This window comes from Alosa alosa, chromosome 15 (genome assembly GCF_017589495.1).
Source record: "Alosa alosa isolate M-15738 ecotype Scorff River chromosome 15, AALO_Geno_1.1, whole genome shotgun sequence".
Taxonomy (NCBI): domain Eukaryota; kingdom Metazoa; phylum Chordata; class Actinopteri; order Clupeiformes; family Clupeidae; genus Alosa; species Alosa alosa.
Window position 1 is genome coordinate 29,751,900 of NC_063203.1, and position 20,436 is coordinate 29,772,335.

The 20,436-nt window shown below is 41.0% G+C and overlaps 2 protein-coding genes across 2 annotated transcripts in view; one reads left to right on the forward strand and one right to left on the reverse strand.

Moving 5' to 3' along the window:
• The first annotated feature begins 245 nt into the window (after nucleotides 1-245).
• On the forward strand, nucleotides 246-1,680 carry LOC125308691 (P2Y purinoceptor 6-like). The gene has a single exon (XM_048265260.1). It carries the CDS (start codon nucleotides 320-322, stop codon nucleotides 1,346-1,348), a length of 1,029 nt encoding a protein of 342 aa, XP_048121217.1. The 5' UTR covers nucleotides 246-319; the 3' UTR covers nucleotides 1,349-1,680.
• A 10,445-nt stretch (nucleotides 1,681-12,125) lies between these two features.
• The window catches only part of mfsd1 (major facilitator superfamily domain containing 1), a 19,145-nt gene continuing 10,834 nt past the window's right edge, over nucleotides 12,126-20,436 (reverse strand). Inside the window, exons 11-13 of the mRNA XM_048265253.1 lie at nucleotides 13,954-14,110; nucleotides 12,528-12,625; nucleotides 12,126-12,276 (exon numbers count right to left, since the gene is read on the reverse strand). Coding sequence (XP_048121210.1) covers nucleotides 12,141-12,276; nucleotides 12,528-12,625; nucleotides 13,954-14,110 — 391 coding nt within the window. The 3' untranslated portion in view covers nucleotides 12,126-12,140. The remainder of the gene's footprint in view (nucleotides 12,277-12,527; nucleotides 12,626-13,953; nucleotides 14,111-20,436) is intronic.

Sequence of the window (20,436 nt, forward strand, 5' to 3'; positions counted from 1 at the left end):
AGTAGCCTGTGCTCACATCATGTTCTAAGTATGCACTAGGTATGATGCTGTCAGGCTCAGTCGAGCTAGCCCTACAATTACTCTTCGCTAGGAGGCGTAAAAGCGTTGCAATTTCATTCCATTCTGCTATCGAACACATTTGAGTAAATATGTGTCACTGTCAAACAATACGTCATGTATAAAACAAACTCAGGGTAGGCCTATAACGTGTTAAATCCATTAGACCGAAGCACTGATCTCCGGAGGGAAGGCTGACCAGAAAATATGTTTCACCTTGAGTTCTAGAAAGGACTTGTCTGTTGGAGACTAGATCCAAGCTATGTCGTGGAAGTTTCCAATGCAAACCTATATGGACAGCTACGTAATCGGCATACACCCTCCCCACTACTGTTCGGTGACAAGGACGTATAAAAGATTTTATCTACCCGTGACTTATAGTGTTGTCTTCATACTGGGACTAACTCTGAATGGGTTACTACTCTGGCTGGTGTGCAGTCGCACACGCAGGTGGAGCTGCTCGGTGGTCTACATGGCCAACCTGGCAGTGGCGGACCTGCTCTACGTGCTGGCGCTGCCCCTGCTCATCATCAGCTATGGCATGGACGACCTCTGGCCGTTTGGGGACATAATTTGCAAGGCCGTGCGGTTCTTTTTCTACACCAACCTTCACTGTGGAATGATGTTCCTGATGTGCATCAGCGTCCATCGGCTCTTGGGTGTATGCTATCCCATTAAGGCCATGCGCTACCGCACTAAGAGGCTTGCTGTCATCGCCTCAAGCATGATCTGGATATTGGTGACCGCAGAAGTTTTGCCGACATTAGTTTTCGCCCACACCGGCTTCATCAACAATATGACGGTCTGTTTCGACATGACCAGTCCAGGAAAATTCAAGCAGTATTTCCCCTACGGTTTGTTTCTGGCTATAGTAGGGTTTATAATTCCTTTTCTGGTCATCCTCATTAGTAACTGTTCAATGGTGAGAGTTTTATCCAAACAGCAAAGCGACGGTTGCTCAAATGGCACAGCGATGCGCAACAAGTCTATTCGCACCTTGCTCGTTGTGTCTCTAATCTTCGTTGTGTGTTTCGGGCCGTATCATATCACAAGGACCCTTTACTTGTTCGTGCGAGTTTACATGCCCAGCAATTGTAAAGTTCTCAACGTGGTTATGTTCAGCTATAAGATATGGAGGCCCATCGTAAGTGTACACTGCTGTATCAACCCCATACTCTACTTCATTGGCTCCAACAGAAAACGCAAGCTTTTCTGGACTGTTTTATTCCGAAAGCGAGTGCATCCTACTGTGTGCACAGTGCAAGCTCAAGAGCAGGCCGAGAAAAATTAAACCGGAGCATCTGGTAGTGGGAAGAGTGGATGAATTTCCTGGACACTCACAGATAGAAACTCAACAAAACTGGGTTGTACGGGACATCTTTCGTAATTACACCTTTCTGATTTTTTTTAGTTCACTCTCTCCGTCCTCATGCGGATGCATATTTATTGTTAAGTGTTTTTGATTGAAGAAGCATAATTAATTGATCAATATGTGGCTCAAATCTAAAGACTAAAACTGTGTGACATGATGGATATAGTATACACTCCTTGAGGACCTACACAATTGTAGAACGATTTTACATTTTATTTCATTCTTTGTGGTGTTGATGCTAATGATGGATGATTAAAGAAAAAGGTAAAACAAATGAGAAAATGCCACTATCCTCCTTTTTATTCTCTTTATTAAATTAGATTAAATTAGATTCTATTAAACTTTATTGTCATTTAGCAGAGTAGGCCTACAGGTACAGAGCCAATTAAATGCAGTTGACATCCAACCAGAAGTGCAAAGAAGCATTGAATACCAAAGTGCAGGTTGAGTACAGTATTCTGTGCAGTCATGTACGATAGAGATTCAATATGTACAACAGTGTATTTAAATAAATTCAGGTTTTCCAGATGACATGTCTACAGTGACAGATAAGGAGTATAGAGGGTTATGTACAGAGAGTATAGACATATTTTATATATGTATAGGCAATATACTGTATACAGTATCCTCCAGAATTATTGGCACCTCTGAGTCTGCTAAAGTTGACTAAAATCCGATATAAAAAATAATCTGTTGGTGATTCATTGTAATCTCACAATGACAAAAAATAGGAAAAATCCAACCTTGAAGGAAAGCAATCTTGAAGATTGAAGAAAGTGCAAAAGCACTTTTTCTCTCTTGAATTTCCCCTTGAGGATCAATAAAGTATCTATCTATCTATCTATCTATCTCTATCAATTTTATTTTGAGAAAAAGGAAAATCTCATAAAGAAATAAATATTTTTAACAAAAACACATTGCTCACAATTATTGGCACCCGACCCCTGCTTGTAATACCTTCTTAAGCCTCCCTTTGCCAATAAAACAACTTGTAATATTCTCCTGTGACACCCCATAAAGTCGGTGAATATAGGGATTTAAAGGTGCCATGTGTAATGTCCACCAAAAAATCAATTCATACTCCACATTCCATAAAAGATGGGGCAGTATACCTCCAGAAAATGAGTTGGTCTACCCTAGAGTAACAACCGAGACACGTGTATTGGAGTTTGGCTGGCGGTTATGTTGCCCGCATACCGCCTCCCATGGCCGAAACTGGTATTATGACACCTGTCGGGCTGTGGCTAGTAATTTAGCATGCTAATTTAGGTTGATCTCTCTGCAGCACTATACCTTGTCATTTTTTTAATGACATCATCGCCCTTATTTCTTCTCATTCTTTTGATGCGTGTAGCTCATTTTTTGGATATTTTTACCTCAATTCTTACACATGGCACCTTTAAGACCGTTCATCTTCACAAAATCTCCCCAGATCATCCAAATTCCTGATCTGGACGTTTGTTTTGGTTCATTGACCTGATGAATGATCCAATCATGACTAACTTTTAGTGTCTAGGCAGAGATTGACAGATTTCCTTTGGAAATGTTCAGGTTTTTCTTGGTGTTCATGATACCATGCACCTTAATTAGGTTCCCAAGGCCTTTGCGAATAAAAACAGCCCCACAATAGCACAGCCCCTCCACCATAATTCTCATTAGGCATGGGGTTCTTTTCAGTATAGGCATTCTTCTATGTACGCCAAACACACCAAGTGTTTCTAGCCAAAGTGTGCAATTTTCATTTCATCTGACAATAGACCACACCTTCAGACAAAATCACTGTACCATTCAGTAACTCCTGCTGTTTACATTGGTAATTAAATGACTGGACAGGCTTTTACCTGGCATGCCCTCTAAATAATCTAGTGAGGTCACTTTTGAAGATTTTTTGGGGGACTTGACCCCAAGATGGTACCTTTATCTGGAACTCTCCAACAGTGGTTCTTATGGATATTTTCTCACCATCTCACCATCCTCTATATAGCGGATAACCATTGGTCTTTGTCCAAGCATGTTTGTCACATTTATAGATGTAACCTTTTAATCATTATTTTAACTGTAAATATAGGCATTTTCAACAAAGTAGTTACAAATGTCTTACTTACAAATGTCAACACACTTTCATTGAAGAAGGTCTGAAGAAGGTCGGAAGCTACCGAAATGCGTCGGCAGGTCCAAAGTAAAATAAAGGACTTTTATTAATATACAGAGTGCCTCGGATCTCTTTTCTCCTTTTTTGACATGCATTCCTTTTGATCCTGATGAGCACCTGATTCTGGAATTGAACTGATGCATTCGCGCACAATGCTATCTATCATTCGGCCGCACTACGGTGCGCTGCAAATTTTTTTTTTTGCAAAATGTTAGTGTCTTAACCTCTTAAACTGCTCCTTTTAACTTCAAAATTATGAAGATATGCAAAATTTTTGATAAAAAAATATATTTAGAGGTAGCTCAATCATGTGGAAGATTGCCTATGTTAAGCTGTGCTGCGTTATTGTGATATGCAAGTAATATTAAAAGTTGCTGCAAATGAACTGCACTTTATTGAAATCAGAGCAACACTGACATGACAACAATGACAACAATCTAAAAAAAAAATCGCTCTGTCAGTGATCTTCCATTATAATAGATGGCAGATTTGATCCAACTAATTCTGGTATGGTGGAACCAATCAAATAAACTTCACTTCTTGTTTTCGCCATGATTTTGCTCTTGGTACACAACACAACTGCAAGCAAAGCTGAGCAAAGAATGGTGAAGGTGCCTTTTCCTCATACAGTTTTGTGGCATATATTTGGGGTTCCGTGGATAAAATTGTTTGAACGTTTTAATGAAGACCAAAACATGTCTTAACCGGGTCATGGATGGATTAATTTAGATTTAGTTTCTACAATAAGTAAACTGAGATATGTATCTCAAATATGTATCTAAAATAATATATGTATAGTGTTAATATATAGTGCATTAGATTCTTTTATGGGGATTGTTTTGGAATTTTACTAGCCAGGTACAATACCAATTCAAATGATCTGTTTTTATGAAAATCATCAAACAGAAAATCATCTCAAAGTTTAAAGCTATTGAGCTACCAGTAATTATTTTGTTACTGCCATAAAAATTGGCCTGCTGTATTTTCTTATATAAAGGAACAATTTCAAGGGTTAAGAGCATGACAATTGGAGACTTTAAAAATAAGGACCACCCTAGCGCACAGTACTATCTAGCATTCGGCCGCACAGTGCTATCTAGCATTCGGCCGCACAGCATTCTGAGCAGCGCACAGTGCTATCTAGCATTCGGCCGCATATCATTCTGAGCAGCGCACAGTGCTATCTAGCATTCGGCCGCATATCATTCTGAGCAGCGCACAGTGCTATCTAGCATTCTGCCGCACAGTGCTATCTAGCATTCGGCCGCACAGCATTCTGTGTGCTGGAGCCCCGGAGCAGTCTGTTGACATGAGACCCAGTGAGCCCATATGGCCTGAGGGGATGAGTGACACACACACACACAGTGAGCCCATACGGCCTGAGGGGATGAGTGACACACACAGACACAGTGAGCCCATACGGCCTGAGGGGATGAGTGACACACACACACACAGTGAGCCCATGGATAAGTGTGCTGCTATGGACGTCTCCACACACACACACAGTGAGTCCATACAGTCTGAGTGGATAAGTGTGCTGCTATGGACGTCTCCGGCTCTTAACTGCTCTGCTGGCCAGAGTGATAATGCCTTCGTTAACAGCAATCTCAATGACTAGGGAAATGGTGCGGTCTGCTCCGTTGATATCTTCAACACACACACACACACACACTGTAACATGTAACAGAAACTATAGCCAAACAAATTTAACATTATCTTTATTTTCATTTATTCAGAGTACATATTATTTATTTAAAAATATGCATTCTGATTCATTTACCCATGATTTGTTTTCCCACACTGCCCAAGAGAAAGACAGGTGATACATCTACCAGCAATCGAAGCTCCTCTCAAATTAAGAGAGATCAACACACAAGGGTAAAGTGCTCAGGAGTCACAATCAAACACATGTGAAAACATTTACTCCAGTGCACAGCCATATCAACACGCACACACACACACACGCACGCACACACACACACACACACTGAGCCCATACGGCCTGAGGGGATGAGTGACACACAGACACAGTGAGCCCATACGGCCTGAGGGGATGAGTGACACACACACACACACACACACACACAGTGAGCCCATACGGCCTGAGGGGATGAGTGACACACAGACACAGTGAGCCCATACGGCCTGAGGGGATGAGTGACACACACACACACAGTGAGCCCATACGGCCTGAGGGGATGAGTGACACACAGACACAGTGAGCCCATACGGCCTGAGGGGATGAGGACACACACACACACACTGTAACATGTAACAGAAACTATAGCCAAACAAATTTAACATTATCTTTATTTTCATTTATTCAGAGTACATATTATTTATTTAAAAATATGCATTCTGATTCATTTACCCATGATTTGTTTTCCCACACTGCCCAAGAGAAAGACAGGTAATAATCTCCAGAAGCTCCGCTGCCTGCAAACAGTCCAAGCAGCTTCAAGCACATCTGCGGTAAAGTGCTCAGGAGTCACAATCAAACACCAGTGAGCCCATACGGCCTGAGGGGATGAGTGACACACACACACACAGTGAGCCCATACAGTGAGGGATGAGGACACACACAGACACAGTGAGCCCATACGGCCTGAGGGATGAGGTGCTGCACACACACACACACACAGTGAGCCCATGGATAAGTGTGCTGCTATGGACGTCTCCACACACACACACAGTGAGTCCATACAGTCTGAGTGGATAAGTGTGCTGCTATGGACGTCTCCGGCTCTTAACTGCTCTGCTGGCCAGAGTGATAATGCCTTCGTTAACAGCAATCTCAATGACTAGGGAAATGGTGCGGTCTGCTCCGTTGATATCTTCAACACACACACACACACACACTGTAACATGTAACAGAAACTATAGCCAAACAAATTTAACATTATCTTTATTTTCATTTATTCAGAGTACATATTATTTATTTAAAAATATGCATTCTGATTCATTTACCCATGATTTGTTTTCCCACACTGCCCAAGAGAAAGACAGGTGATACATCTACCAGCAATCGAAGCTCCTCTCAAATTAAGAGAGATCAACACACAAGGGGTAAAGTGCTCAGGAGTCACAATCAAACACATGTGAAAACATTTACTCCAGTGCAATAGCCATATCAACACGCACACACACACACACGCACGCACACACACACACACACTTCTAATACCCCAGAAGCTTCCGCTGCCTAAACAGTCCAAGCAGCTTCAAGCACATCTGCGTTACAGGCAGGAGAGAGAGAGAGGGAGAAGGAGAGAAAGATAGAGGGAGGGGGCGGTAGGAGTGAGGGAGGGAAAGATAGAGGGAGGGGGTGGTAGGAGTGAGGGAGGGGGAGAAGGAGGGAAAGAGGGAGATAGAAAGAAAGAGAGAGCGGGGGTAGGAGGGAGGGAGAGAGAGAGAGGGAGGGAGGGAGAGGAGAGAGAGGTCCCACAGCAGAGTATTCACAGGAAGTATAAAAAAATCAAAGCTATCAAAGAAGACGTAACACTTCCTAGAGTTAGTGTAAGTGGACAGCGAGCCTTCAAAGCAATCATAATAATTTATTCATAATTCATTCCTGAGTGAACGCGATCTCTTCAGGACAAGAGAGAGGGTGTTTAAAAATGGAGGACAATCAACAGTGCTCTATACAGACGAGGCTTGATAGCAGAATGCATGGTGACCTTTGCTTCACCATGTATGGACACAGATCAAGATATACAAATATTCCTCTCAGCTGACAGATTGGTGTGTTATAGATCATGGTAGTATCACCTGCAACAGATTTCCAACAAATGGCAGTTTCAGTCTCTCTGTGCCGAGAAAAAGCAAAACAATTTCACGATGGAAAAAAAAAATTCAATTATAGATGAACTGAGATGTAGCCGACCCAATATGCGGTCATGTGCCATTGCAGTTTAAACTCTCCAGTGGCAGGCTCACACTTGAGGCGTAACAGTTATAAACATTGTACTGTATATATGACAGTGGCAGCAATATCCGTCACAGCTAAGGCAGCTTTACAGTGACGGTGTGTTTTATGTGTTTGTGTTCACTCCCGACTGTCCATTTCTACAATAAACGGTGTGTATGTGTGTGTGTGTGTGTCTGCATGAGTATGTGTATGTGTATGTGTGTGTCTGCATGAGTGTTTGTGTGTGTATGAGTGTGTGTGTGTGTGTGTGTGTGTGTGTGTGTGTGTGTCTCTGCATGAGTGTGTGTGTGTGTGTGTGTGTGTGTGTGTCTGTATGTCTTTGCATGAGGGTGTGTGTGTGTGTCTGTCTGGAGGAGTAAAGTGCATGTGATTCTTGCCATCTGATGAAAAGTCTGAGACTGCTAAGAGACCAAATAAAGCACACATAACTCATAGCCGTTAACTACGACAAGACAAAGCTTGAAATACCCAAACGAGTACTTTAAAATATACATTTGAAAAAAACAAACTCATCTTCTGAATTAAAAACAAAACAAAAAACATTCAGAAAGATGTAAAAACAACACAAAAGTAAAGCACCAAAAGGACAAAAGGCACCTGATTCTGGACAATGTAACACACACATGGGTCTCTTGATCCTCCACTGCTCAGATAATGCCTCAGTTGCTCTCCTTCCCAGCACAGCACTCTGAGAGAGCACTCGCGTCCGGCTCCACCCCCCTCCCAGCTCATCTTACAATAAAGTGCACACTTGCTTCTGATACGCAGTTAAGCCCAGAACTATTCCCATGCTTCATTTACATCTCTCTAGCACAAGACCATCTTTCTGTCTCGTGTTCATGTCTTATAAGCAGAAAAAAAACTACTGACCAAATAAAATGGCACTGTATATATAAAAATCAGGAATTAACTATAGAAAACTGCACTTTATATAAAAATCTGGAACAATTTTGGGCTTACCTGTATGTTTACTGATGCTCATCTAAAAAAGGAAATGTATTTTTAAAAGTAGTTTTGGTCACTAGACCTTGACAAAGATCTTGAGGATGTGTGTTAGGATTCCGTGTATGATTCGGTTGATTTGATAGACAATTGAGAATGCAAAATCAAAAAAAAAAAAAAAAAGAAAGTTTTTATTTCATTATTTGTTTATGAATGTGATGCAAACAAACAAATAACGCTTTGTTCTTCAGATTTTTGGTTTCATGGTCACATCAAAAGTAGATTTAAAAAACGGTCTCAGGGTCCGATTTTGATATTTATTTTTGTTCCGATTTCTTTGACCCAGAAATTATTTATTGACTTCCATTGCCGGCTGCTGCTTCTGTTTTGCAGTGCTGTTTATAACTTTGCAATACACACTTTTTAACCTAAAGACAATGGTTATATTTAAAAGTCCACTCGGACAGACCGACAGAATCTATCTTTCTTTCCTCAGCCGACAGCCTACACCAGAGGTTCCCAAACTGTGAGGCGCGCCTCCCCTGGGGGGCGGCAAATAATTTGAGGGGAGGCGCGGAAGGTTGATTAAAAAAAGAAGGAAAAACGTTTATTTCATGTTAGAACTATCTATGTTTTTTTTTCCAATGATTATGTAATTGTCAACATTATAAAATCGAAATAAACCATAGAAGAAATGTATACTAAATCTTTGGGATAGTGGAAAGTATTATTGATCCCTATCCTGAGTGAGAATGTATTGTGCCAAACTTCATAACGTAATTTAGCAACAGTGCCGCCAGCCGAGCTAGCTGCAAGTTACCAGTGAACGGTAACTTGCAGCTTGGAGCTTGAGCTCAGCAGCCTTACAACACTGTTTACAGCTCTTCGAGTCACGGTATGTATTTTTTGGTACATAGCTAATTTAGATACACTTATGGTGTGGGTGCTTGCATTTCTTTAGGAATCCGACAGCTTGGTTTGTATAGAAATGAATAAGTGACACATACACGTAAGAGGTTGGACATAGGCTACATGACGGTAATATGTGACGTTCCGATAGCTAACAGATGTCACATTTTATTGCTGCTGCAAACCTAATATGGGCAACAAAGCCAAAGCGTTAAAAATATGATGAAAACTCATTGCATTGCATAGCATAGTAGCCTTTAAATATGATGAAAACTCATTTGCATTGCATAGCATAGTAGCCTTTAAATATGATGAAAACTCATTGCATTGCATAGCATAGTAGCCTTTAAATATGATGAAAACTCATTGCATTGCATAGCATAGTAGCCTTTAAATATGATGAAAACTCATTGCATTGCATAGCATAGTAGCCTTTAAATATGATGAAAAATTGCACATCATTAGCTTTAAATATGATGAAAACTCATTAGCATAGTAGCCTTTAAATATGATGAAAACTCATTGCATTGCATAGCATAGTAGCCTTTAAATATGATGAAAACTCATTGCATTGCATAGCATAGTAGCCTTTAAATTGATGAAAACTCATTGATAGCAAAGCCTTTAAATATGATGAAAAACTCATTGCATTGCATAGCATAGTAGCCTTTTAAATATGATGAAAACTCATTGCATTGCATAGCATAGTAGCCTTTAAATATGATGAAAACTCATTGCATTGCATAGCATAGTAGCCTTTAAATATGATGAAAACTCATTGCATTGCATAGCATAGTAGCCTTTAAATATGATGAAAACTCATTGCATTGCATAGCATAGTAGCCTTTAAATATGATGAAAACTCATTGCATTGCATAGCATAGTAGCCTTTAAATATGATGAAAACTCATTGCATTGCATAGCATAGTAGCCTTTAAATATGATGAAAACTCATTGCATTGCATAGCATAGTAGCCTTTAAATATGATGAAAACTCATTGCATTGCATAGCATAGTAGCCTTTAAATATGATGAAAACTCATTGCATTGCATAGCATAGTAGCCTTTAAATATGATGAAAACTCATTGCATTGCATAGCATAGCATAGTAGCCTTTAAATATGATGAAAACTCATTGCATTGCATAGCATAGTAGCCTTTAAATATGATGCATTGCATTGCATAGCATAGTAGCCTTTAAATATGATGAAAACTCATTGCATTGCATAGCATAGTAGCCTTTAAATATGATGAAAACTCATTGCATTGCATAGCATAGTAGCCTTTAAATATGATGAAAACTCATTGCATTGCATAGCATAGCATAGTAGCCTTTTAAATATGATGAAAACTCATTGCATTGCATATCATAGTAGCCTTTAAATATGATGAAAACTCATTGCATTGCATAGCATAGTAGCCTTTAAATATGATGAAATCTCATTGCATTGCATAGCATAGTAGCCTTTAAATATGATGAAAACTCATTGCATTGCATAGCATAGTAGCCTTTAAATATGATGAAACTCATTGCATTGCATAGCATAGTAGCCTTTAACATGATGAAAACTCATTGCATAGCATAAGCATAGTAGCCTTTAAATATGATGAAAACTCATTGCATTGTGGTAATACAGCATAGCCTTTAAATATGATGAAAACTCATTGCATTGCATAGCATAGCAGCCTTTTATGATGAAAAACTCATTGCATTGCATAGCATAGTAGCCCCAAACATGATGAAAACTCATTGCATTGCATAGCATAGTAGCCTCTTAAATATGATGAAAACTCTCATTGCATTGCATAGCATAGTAGCCTTTTAAATATGATGAAAACTCATTGCATTGCATAGCATAGTAGCCTTAAATATGATGAAAACTCACTGTATAGCATAGCATAGTAGCCTTTAAATATGATGAAAAACTCATTGCATTGCATAGCATAGTAGCCTCTTAAATATGATGAAAACTCATTGCATTGCATTGTATAGCATAGTAGCCTTTAAATATGATGAAAACTCATTGCATTGCATAGCATAGTGTAGCCTTAAATATGATGAAAACTCATTGCATTGCACACAGCATAGCAGCCTCTTTAAATATGATGAAAACTCATTGCATTGTATAGCATAGTAGCCTCTTTAAATATGATGAAAACTCATTGCATTGCATAGCATAGTAGCCTCTTTAAATATGATGAAAACTCATTGCATTGTATAGCATAGTAGCCTTTAAATATGATGAAAACTCATTGCATTGTATAGCATAGTAGCCTTTAAACATGATGAAAACTCATTGCATTGCATAGCATAGTAGCCTTTAAACATGATGAAAACTCATTGCATTGCATAGCATAGTAGCCTTTAAACATGATGAAAACTCATTGCATTGCATAGCATAGTAGCCTTAAATATGATGAAAACTCATTGCATTGTATAGCATAGTAGCCTTAAATATGATGAAAACTCATTGCATTGCATAGCATAGCATAGTAGCCTTTAACATGATGAAAACTCATTGCATTGCATAGCATAGCATAGTAGCCTTAAATATGATGAAAACTCATTGCATTGTATAGCATAGTAGCCTCTTTAAATATGATGAAAACTCATTGCACGGCCAGCATAGTAGCCTTTAAATATGACATAGAGGCGTGAGTCACAGCAACAACACCCTCACTTTTAGAAATCATTTACAAATGACAGCATGACCATTTACACACACACACACACACACACACACACACACACACACACACACACACACACACACACACTCTCAGCTTGACAGATAGCACTCACTGCATATGCAGGCACAGAAGAACACTTCCAGGAAGAGGTAACCACGGTTGTCCAAAATGGCTCCTGCTGCCATGGCGATAAGAGCCAAGCCAAGATTCTGAATAGACTGCATGCTGTTAAAGAGTGAAAGACAGAAAGATGGGGAGCGAGCGAGGGAGAGAAAGCAAGCAAGAGAGAGAGAGAGAGAGAGAGAGAGAGAGAGAGAGAGAGAGAAAGAGACAGAGACAGAGAGGGGGGTAGACAGCATGTGAGGGGGAGGTGGGGAGACACAGAGAGACATTATTGCCATAGCGCCAAGACACCACAGTTTGAGTCCTGTATGAAGGCTAGACAGAGGCATGTGCTGGAACAGCCAATTACTTACAAGCCATAGGCCGTTCCAAGCTGATGCTCAGGCACCACAAAGGACACCATGGGCCAGAGAGCACAGGCCAGCAGAGAGTACGCCAGTCCCATCAGACTCTGAGGAGGAGAAGAGGAGGAGAGGAGAGGAGGAGAGGAGGAGAGAAGGAGAGGAGAAGAGGAGAGAGGAGGAGAGAAGGAGAGAGGAGGAGGAGAGGAGAGGAGGAGAGAGGAGGAGAGGAGAGGAGGAGAAGAGAGGAGGAGAAGAGAGGAGGAGAAGAGAGGAGGAGAGGAGAGGAGAGAAGGAGAGAGACCGAGAGGAGGTGAGGAGGAGAGGAGGAGAGGAGAGAAGGAGAGAGGCCGAGAGGAGGTGAGGAGGAGAGAGGAGGAGCATGGCATTTACACTCAACATCAATGCTCATTTCCATGCTCTCTTCACTCTATGGTTTTAAACACCACATCTTGCTGGAGTCTTTCCCAATTGTATTTCTTTTTTCGGACTTCATTACAAGCACACTCATATTGCACACTGCATGCTCACTAGTGCAGTAAAAGCACACTCATATTGCACACCGCATGCTCACTAGTGCAGTAAAAGCACACTCATATTGCACACCGCATGCTCACTAGTGCAGTAAAAGCACACTCATATTGCACACCGCATGCTCACTAGTGTAGTAAAAGGCAGGCTACACCAGGCACGTAACTGAAGCGCTCCGTTCGCAGAGCTGCAATAATTAGCTTCCACTATCAGGCTTCCCACTCTAATTCAGTTGTAAAACTGAATTTCCATGACCTACTATAATGAATGGTACAATACACCAACCTAAGATTTCAGAGCATCTATGTAGCATTGGAGAATCTTTTACTTTTTTAGAACAGAAGATGAATAAATGGGCATTGAATAAAAAAAGTTGGGCTAACCACAACTACACCAATTCTGCGTGGAAATATATGCTATTGGTATTCATGTATTTTAACAAGTGAGTTTTAAAATGCTACAACAAAATTCCCTGATATTCCATGACTTTTCCACAATAATTCCCTGTTTGGAATAGACTTTCCAAAATTCCACGATATTCCAGAAATTCCATGGCCCGTGGGAACCCTGTGCTATATAATCCATGGAAATGGCTACACCAGACGCTACAGTTTATAGTTATAGACCTGTCTTCTAAAACTACTTTTACGCTTTGTGACTGTAACACTTCAATTGCACACCTGGTGTAACCTGGTTGTAACACGGGGAAGCTAAATGGACACAGGGTCGCTGTGTGGAAGCTAAATGGGCACAGGGTCGCTGTTTGGAAGCGAAATGGACACAGGGTCGCTGTTTCTACACAGTTCCCAATCTGTGTTTAATGCAGCGCTAAAGCACGGACAGATATGGGTTATTATCAACACACTCCCGTAATCTCACACAGCCAGCCGAGGGCGGGAGAGGTTACCATGGCGATCCAGGGGTTCCAGAAGGTGAAGGCGAGCATCATGTGAGCGGCGAGCGTGGCCAGGATGGCACAGGCCACCCACAGGACGTTCTTCCCCGTCCTGTCCACCATGAAGCCTAGCACAGGAGAGGCTGGCGCCGAGATGATGTACACGACACTGACCAGGGGAGATGGGGGGCAGAGAAAGAGAGAGAGATGAGGGGGGAGAGAGAGAGAGGGAGCAGAGAGAGAGGTAGAGACAGAGATAAAGGGAGAGAGAGAGAGAGGGAGCAGAGAGAGAGGGGAGAGAGAGAGAGGTAGAGAGAGAGATAAAGGGAGAGAGAGAGAGAGGGAGCAGAGAGAGAGAGGGGGGGAGAGAGAGAGGTAGAGACAGAGATAAAGGGAGAGAGATTGAATCTCTGAATTCCTTAGAAAACACTCTTTGCTTCCATGAACTACACCCATTTATATCAATGATAAATGCAGGGTCCATTATCACCCTCCTCATTTCGCTCACTTGGCTGTTGTTCAGGTGCTCCCTATCATAACTATTCACATCACTGAAGGCACAACTCTGATGGCCCCTCAGGGACAAGGGCTGTGTCAACCTAAAGCATCCATGTCCTTTAACAGTGACACAGTCAGGTACTCCACAGTACACAATGGTATAGTTACTATACAAGAGCTACACAGAGAGTTCATGGGGCATCAGTCCATAGTTACTATACAAGAGCTACACAGAGAGTTCATGGGGCATTAGTCCATAGTTACTATACAAGAGCTACACAGAGTTCATGGGGCATCAGTCCATAGTTACTATACAAGAGCTACACAGAGAGTTCATGGGGCATTAGTCCATAGTTACTATACAGTGGGCATCGCTTTCAAATGACCACTTCATTCACAAGATACGCTGCATGAAGCGCGCGGAAGCTTTAATACCACTTTCAGCCACTGTGCGTGGCTCTGCCACTGTACATCGCCTGCCCGTCCCTTACATAATTGTTGCGAGAGTAATCCCAGCCCTCTTAATTCAATAACAAAATAAATAATGCATAATTAAACATTACCTCGATTTAGGCTACTTGGGTATGGCTTAAGGCTTGACTACCACGAAAATCGAAATCGAAATTTGCTGTCTACATTATTGTCAGTGTTAGTTAACGCAACCACGCAAATCAAAACAGTGGTGTGATAATTGAGCCAGTAGAGAAATAACTGTTCAGAATTAATCTGTAGCCTTGGGTAGGCTTCTGCAGAAAACAAACGATTTAATACTATCTGGCGGCGTTTTTAACAGGCTACATAATAGAGGCTTAGATAACTATGACCCACGTTTTGGTTTTAAGTAAATTAATTTGCCCTACTTCTTGACTGCAATGTAGTCAATTGACTGCTTGACATGTCATTTTTATTTTTCTGTAACGATAAACAATTACATCTGCTTTAGGCCGCAGAATTACATTCATATTTGGCTGACTGCAGACGCCACTTCCCTCCCCATATTCCAAGATTAAGATAGCATGAAGTGCTTTTTGTATAGGCTACTATCATAAAAAAATAGTTAAAACGAATAGCTATTTGCAATTTGACAAAACACTGGTCTCATTTTGCGAATGCGAGGACGATATGAGCCTGTTGCATTTAGTTAGATGTCCGAGTCACGCATAATGTTTGAAAACCACTGGCTCGTAATCACAATAATTTAACACCGCGACAGTTGGATAACCTACTTCATCATGTCCCCATGCCTACATTTTTGTGAGTAGCATAGAGATCGTTAAAAACAATAAAGTATGGCTCTCCGTTTGGGACATCGAAAAACTTATATTTTTAATAGACTACCGTCGAAGATTGGACTTGCAAAAGCCTCGGGATAACCGTTATCTCCACTATCATCAGTCATGCCCCTTGATCAAAGTGGGGAATGAAATAAAAGTTTGAGAACCACTGGCTTAACAAGTTACCTGCAGTCCAGAACACAGAATCTGTTGCAATATTCTGATGATCGGCTTATGATATCGGCAAATGTTTGTTTTCCAAAGTAAAATTTCACTTCACCATGCACCTTCGACAATACCTGGCCTACCTGGTATCATTACAAACATTATTCTGTGTCCTAAAACTGGCATATTTTATGGCATTGTGTCATGTAAGTTCGTTGCAAAATCTAGAGAAATGTGTGAGGTGGTCAGCGGGGACAATTGAGACACACATTGGATTGTGTTATTACTTGAACATTCCACACTATCCACAGCTGTGGTAGGCCTATCAGGGGCAGGAGGATTACTGTCAGCTTAGGCTTTATATAAAATTCTTCAACAGAAGGCCTCGAATGTTGTCTTGTTTGTGGGAGCTTTGCTTAAGCTTCTGTAATTTTGGCTTCATTGAAAATGAGGGCTTCCCTCAATGACCCTCCGAGAATAAATAAAGGTTGAATGAATGAATGAATGCAGGCTTGCCCAAAATAAAAGGCATGTGGTTTGGCGAGCCTACAGTAAATAACAGACCAGCCAGAATAATGCGTTATGATGCTTTTTTTTACGAGCAAGATGTTTTGGTACCCCACGCACACTGCATGTTCTTAAATAACAATGATCATCAGTAATATTCTACCATTAATTTGGGTAAATGGGCAAGCGTGACCACCTTGATTTGCTGATTGGCTGATGATTGTAACGCTGGGCATGATTCCAAACACCTCCTTTACGATGATGAGTGACAGGTCTCAGAATGCGTAAGCTACACAAGGACAGAAGATGATGAATAACTGGGGCCGTAGGCTATTCACAAAGGCTTTTATCTTACTACTAGGAGTAGGCTACTCCCAGACTTAGGTGCTACTTTTAGGTCTAAAATGCTTCGTGTGAATTACTTTTTTGTGAAAAAATTAGGAGTCCTAAAGTTAGGAGTGACCGCCCATTATTTTTAGGAGTTGCTCCTAAATTCGCCAGTTAGGAGCTACTTTTAGCCTTAAAATTCTTTGTGAATATGGCCCTGAATAAAAGGCCTAGCCTAAATGAATCAAGGCAAAACAAATAGCCTAGTAGCCCAATGAAACATAACGGATTGATGTAGTATCTTGTAACATTATTAAATTATTCTGTTACTATGCCTCACGTTTTCAAAAGAGAACATTTTAATTTGATTCACAATAATGTTACATTTAATTTACATGTTGACAATGATTAGCCTAGTTTTGGTTGTTGTTGGCGTTATTGCATGTTATGCCTACAATGCAAAATTGCTTCCTCGCGATTGGAAGCTCCTGTAGCTGCATAAGATTTCAAAACCGCAGGTTTGTGAATAGGTCTGTGAGTAAGGAGTCCTCTTGACTTCTTTTAAGCTGTCAGAGGTGGGAAGGTGTGATTTTTTTGGGGAAGGGCGGATTAACTGGGCACAATTGTCTGATGGCCCCCTTCCCCAGCCAGCGTGAATCGGGGTGGTTAGTTAATAGGCCTATCGTGAAGATTTGTCCTGCCATCTAAGGCCGAAGCATCTGTGAGGCCAAGCCTCACCAAGTAGCTCGTTTGTTTACAACTAACATTCCATTTAATTAAACTGCTTTATATGGCTAGTTTTCAACATTTTTGAATATTAGTGTTTTCAACATTTTGAATATTAGCAATATAACCATAACCATACAAACTGGCGCTTCCTGCACTCATTGTTTCAAAGGAGGTAATTTTGGCTTTGTCAGAACTGAAGAGCTGTGGGCGACCACGGCACGGTATGCCCAATGAAAATAAATTAGCGCAATGCAACACAACACAACACAGACCCGCTTCTCTCGCGTCAGTCACTGACATGAACGAAACACAGAACCAGCTTCTCTCACAGCAGTCACTGACAGTAACCTAGAATAAATGCATGGGGAAAAACACTTCCCCATGACAAAGTTATCGTAAAACACTGAAAGTTAATATTTTGTCACTAGCAACATTCATCCGTCCTTTGTCAAATGTATTATGTTCCAAGTAGGCTACCCTATCGTAATTCTGCTTCATAAAGTTGAACAAATACATTTGCTTATTTCACAGAAAAATATAAATAGCCAGTCTACAGTGCAGAGTTGGTAAGTTATGGTAGGCCAACTTGCAGTGAACATACAAAGAGGGGAAATTATTTCTCTTGCAGCTGAGTAGCCTCAGGTAAAGACGTAGACATAAGGCCGAACATGCAAGCCAATGAATCGTGCTCTCACAACAATGCGCCGTTAAACTTAAATAGGTTAACATCACTCTAAGTTAAGCCTTCAAGCAAGGAAAGCGATGATTTGAAGACATCTGTTTAGTTGGAAAGGGCAAGGGGTAGCAACAGGGCAACACAGAGACAGGCCCGATGGCAGGGCTGTTATGAGAGTATTAAAATATGGGATATTCACGGGGAAAACATTAAAAGCGGCAAGACAGCGGGGAAAGTTAAAATACGTGATAAACACGGAAACAGTTGGCATGCATTGTTTTGGGTCCCGTGCACAGGGATTATTTGTCATACTATTAATCACATATGATTATTTGTGAAATTGTGCAAACAGGCGCAACACATTTGAAAAGGAAGGACTGGTAGCATGCAAGCTCGCGGGAAAGATTGATTTAAGAATGTTATCACAAAGTGTGTGGCTGTGGCGCTGGGAAGACAATTGGCAGGGGAGGGTCATGTCTTTTTAACAATTCTGTCGGAGGGTCATTGAACAATTTCTAGCAGGCAAGAGAGGGTCATGAAACTTCCAACTGAAGCACTCAAAATTCCTCCGGTGGCCCCTTCAATAAATAACGATCAGTCCCTAGATTGCTGCTGGGCTATATGTCTTGGTTCAGAACCAACTCATTGTCAAAGCGCATAGCCTATCTCGCGGTTGCATCCATTACAAACAAACATGCAATGTGAACGTCTGGGATTGGGAGAGCACTAAATGCTCTACTGAATAAGCACGAAGTCAAACCTTTAAATGAAAAACACTCTTTAATAATCCAAAAAATAAACCGCTAATGAAGTAAACTTGTGACCATCAAAAATCGTTTATCCCTCGTGAATCTCGCGGATACCAGGACGTAACAGGAAGGCATTTGGCTGAGCAACGGAGGTTAAAATGCTCCATGTTTTGTCCAAATGATGACTGTCTATCATCGTTGCACTTTCGGAGAAACCGGAATGTTTCATTCGTCCCCGTTTCAATAGTCCCGGTTGTACCTACTCAAAGTTGAGATAGAACCTTATTATTCTAAGGTAGTTAAATATCGTTCAGCATGATTCATGCCCAATTAATTCCCCTGTTAAAGTGTTCGCCTTTTAGTTTGGTTTCGTGATAGCCTATGATAAACGGCTTATGGCCAAATATGTAGAAAACGTTAAAATACAGTAAGAAGCGATAAACACGAAAAAAGTTGACAGTGATTTTTCATAATCACTTTGGAGGTCATAGAAAAATGTATTGCTGGCGGCGGGAGGGTCACGCTTTTTTGGACTAATGCTCCCAAAACCTCCATAGTATAAAATAAATAACGAACAGTCTCTAATGAAGTAAACTTGTGACCATCAAAATCGTTTATCCCTCGTAACTCCATTGATACCAGGGCCGTAACAGGAAGGCATTTGGCTGAACAGCGGAGGTTAAAATGCTCCATGTTTTGTCCAAATGATGACTGTCTATCATCGTTGCACTTTCGGAGAAAACCGGAATGTTTCATTAGTCCCGTTTCAATAGTCCGGTTGTACCTACTCAAAGCGCCAGATAGAACCTTATTATTCTAAGGTAGCGAAATATCGTTCAGCATGATTCATGCCCAATTAATTCCCCTGTTAAAGTGTTCGCCTTTGTAGTTTGGTTTTCGTGATAGCCTATGATAAAGCGGCTTATGGCCAAATATGTGAAAACGTTAAAATACAGTAGGCGATAAACACGGAAAAAAAGTTGACAGTGATTTTTCATAATCACTTTGGAGGGTCATAGAAAAATGTATTGCTGGCGAGGGAGGGTCCGTCTTTTTGGACTAATGCTCCCAAAACTCCTCCGGTAGCCATCAAAAATCGTTTATCGCCTGTAACTCCTTGATAACAGGACGTAACAGGAAGGCATTTGGCTGAGCAACGGAGGTTAATACTCTATATTAATACATATTATTAGGGCAGGGCAGGCATATTTCTGGCTATTACATTATTTGTAAACCAGTCTGCTAAAGTCTGTAGTGAATTCTGTGTAGGGTTTTCCAGGCTCCATTTCTTTTTACGAGACACCCTGCTCACTTGAGCCATCTACCGGTTGTTTGGGTTGTTGCAGCATCTCACTGGAAAAATACAAATTAAAGTCGCGTGATACCGCGTGATCCCACGCGCGGACCGCAAGTGAAGCTGGCCAAGTCGAAGCACTGCCCACTGTACAAGAGCTACACAGAGTTCATGGGGCATCAGTCCATAGTTACTATACAAGAGCTACACAGAGAGATCATGGGGCATCAGTCCATAGTTACTATACAAGAGCTACACAGAGTTTATGGGGCATTA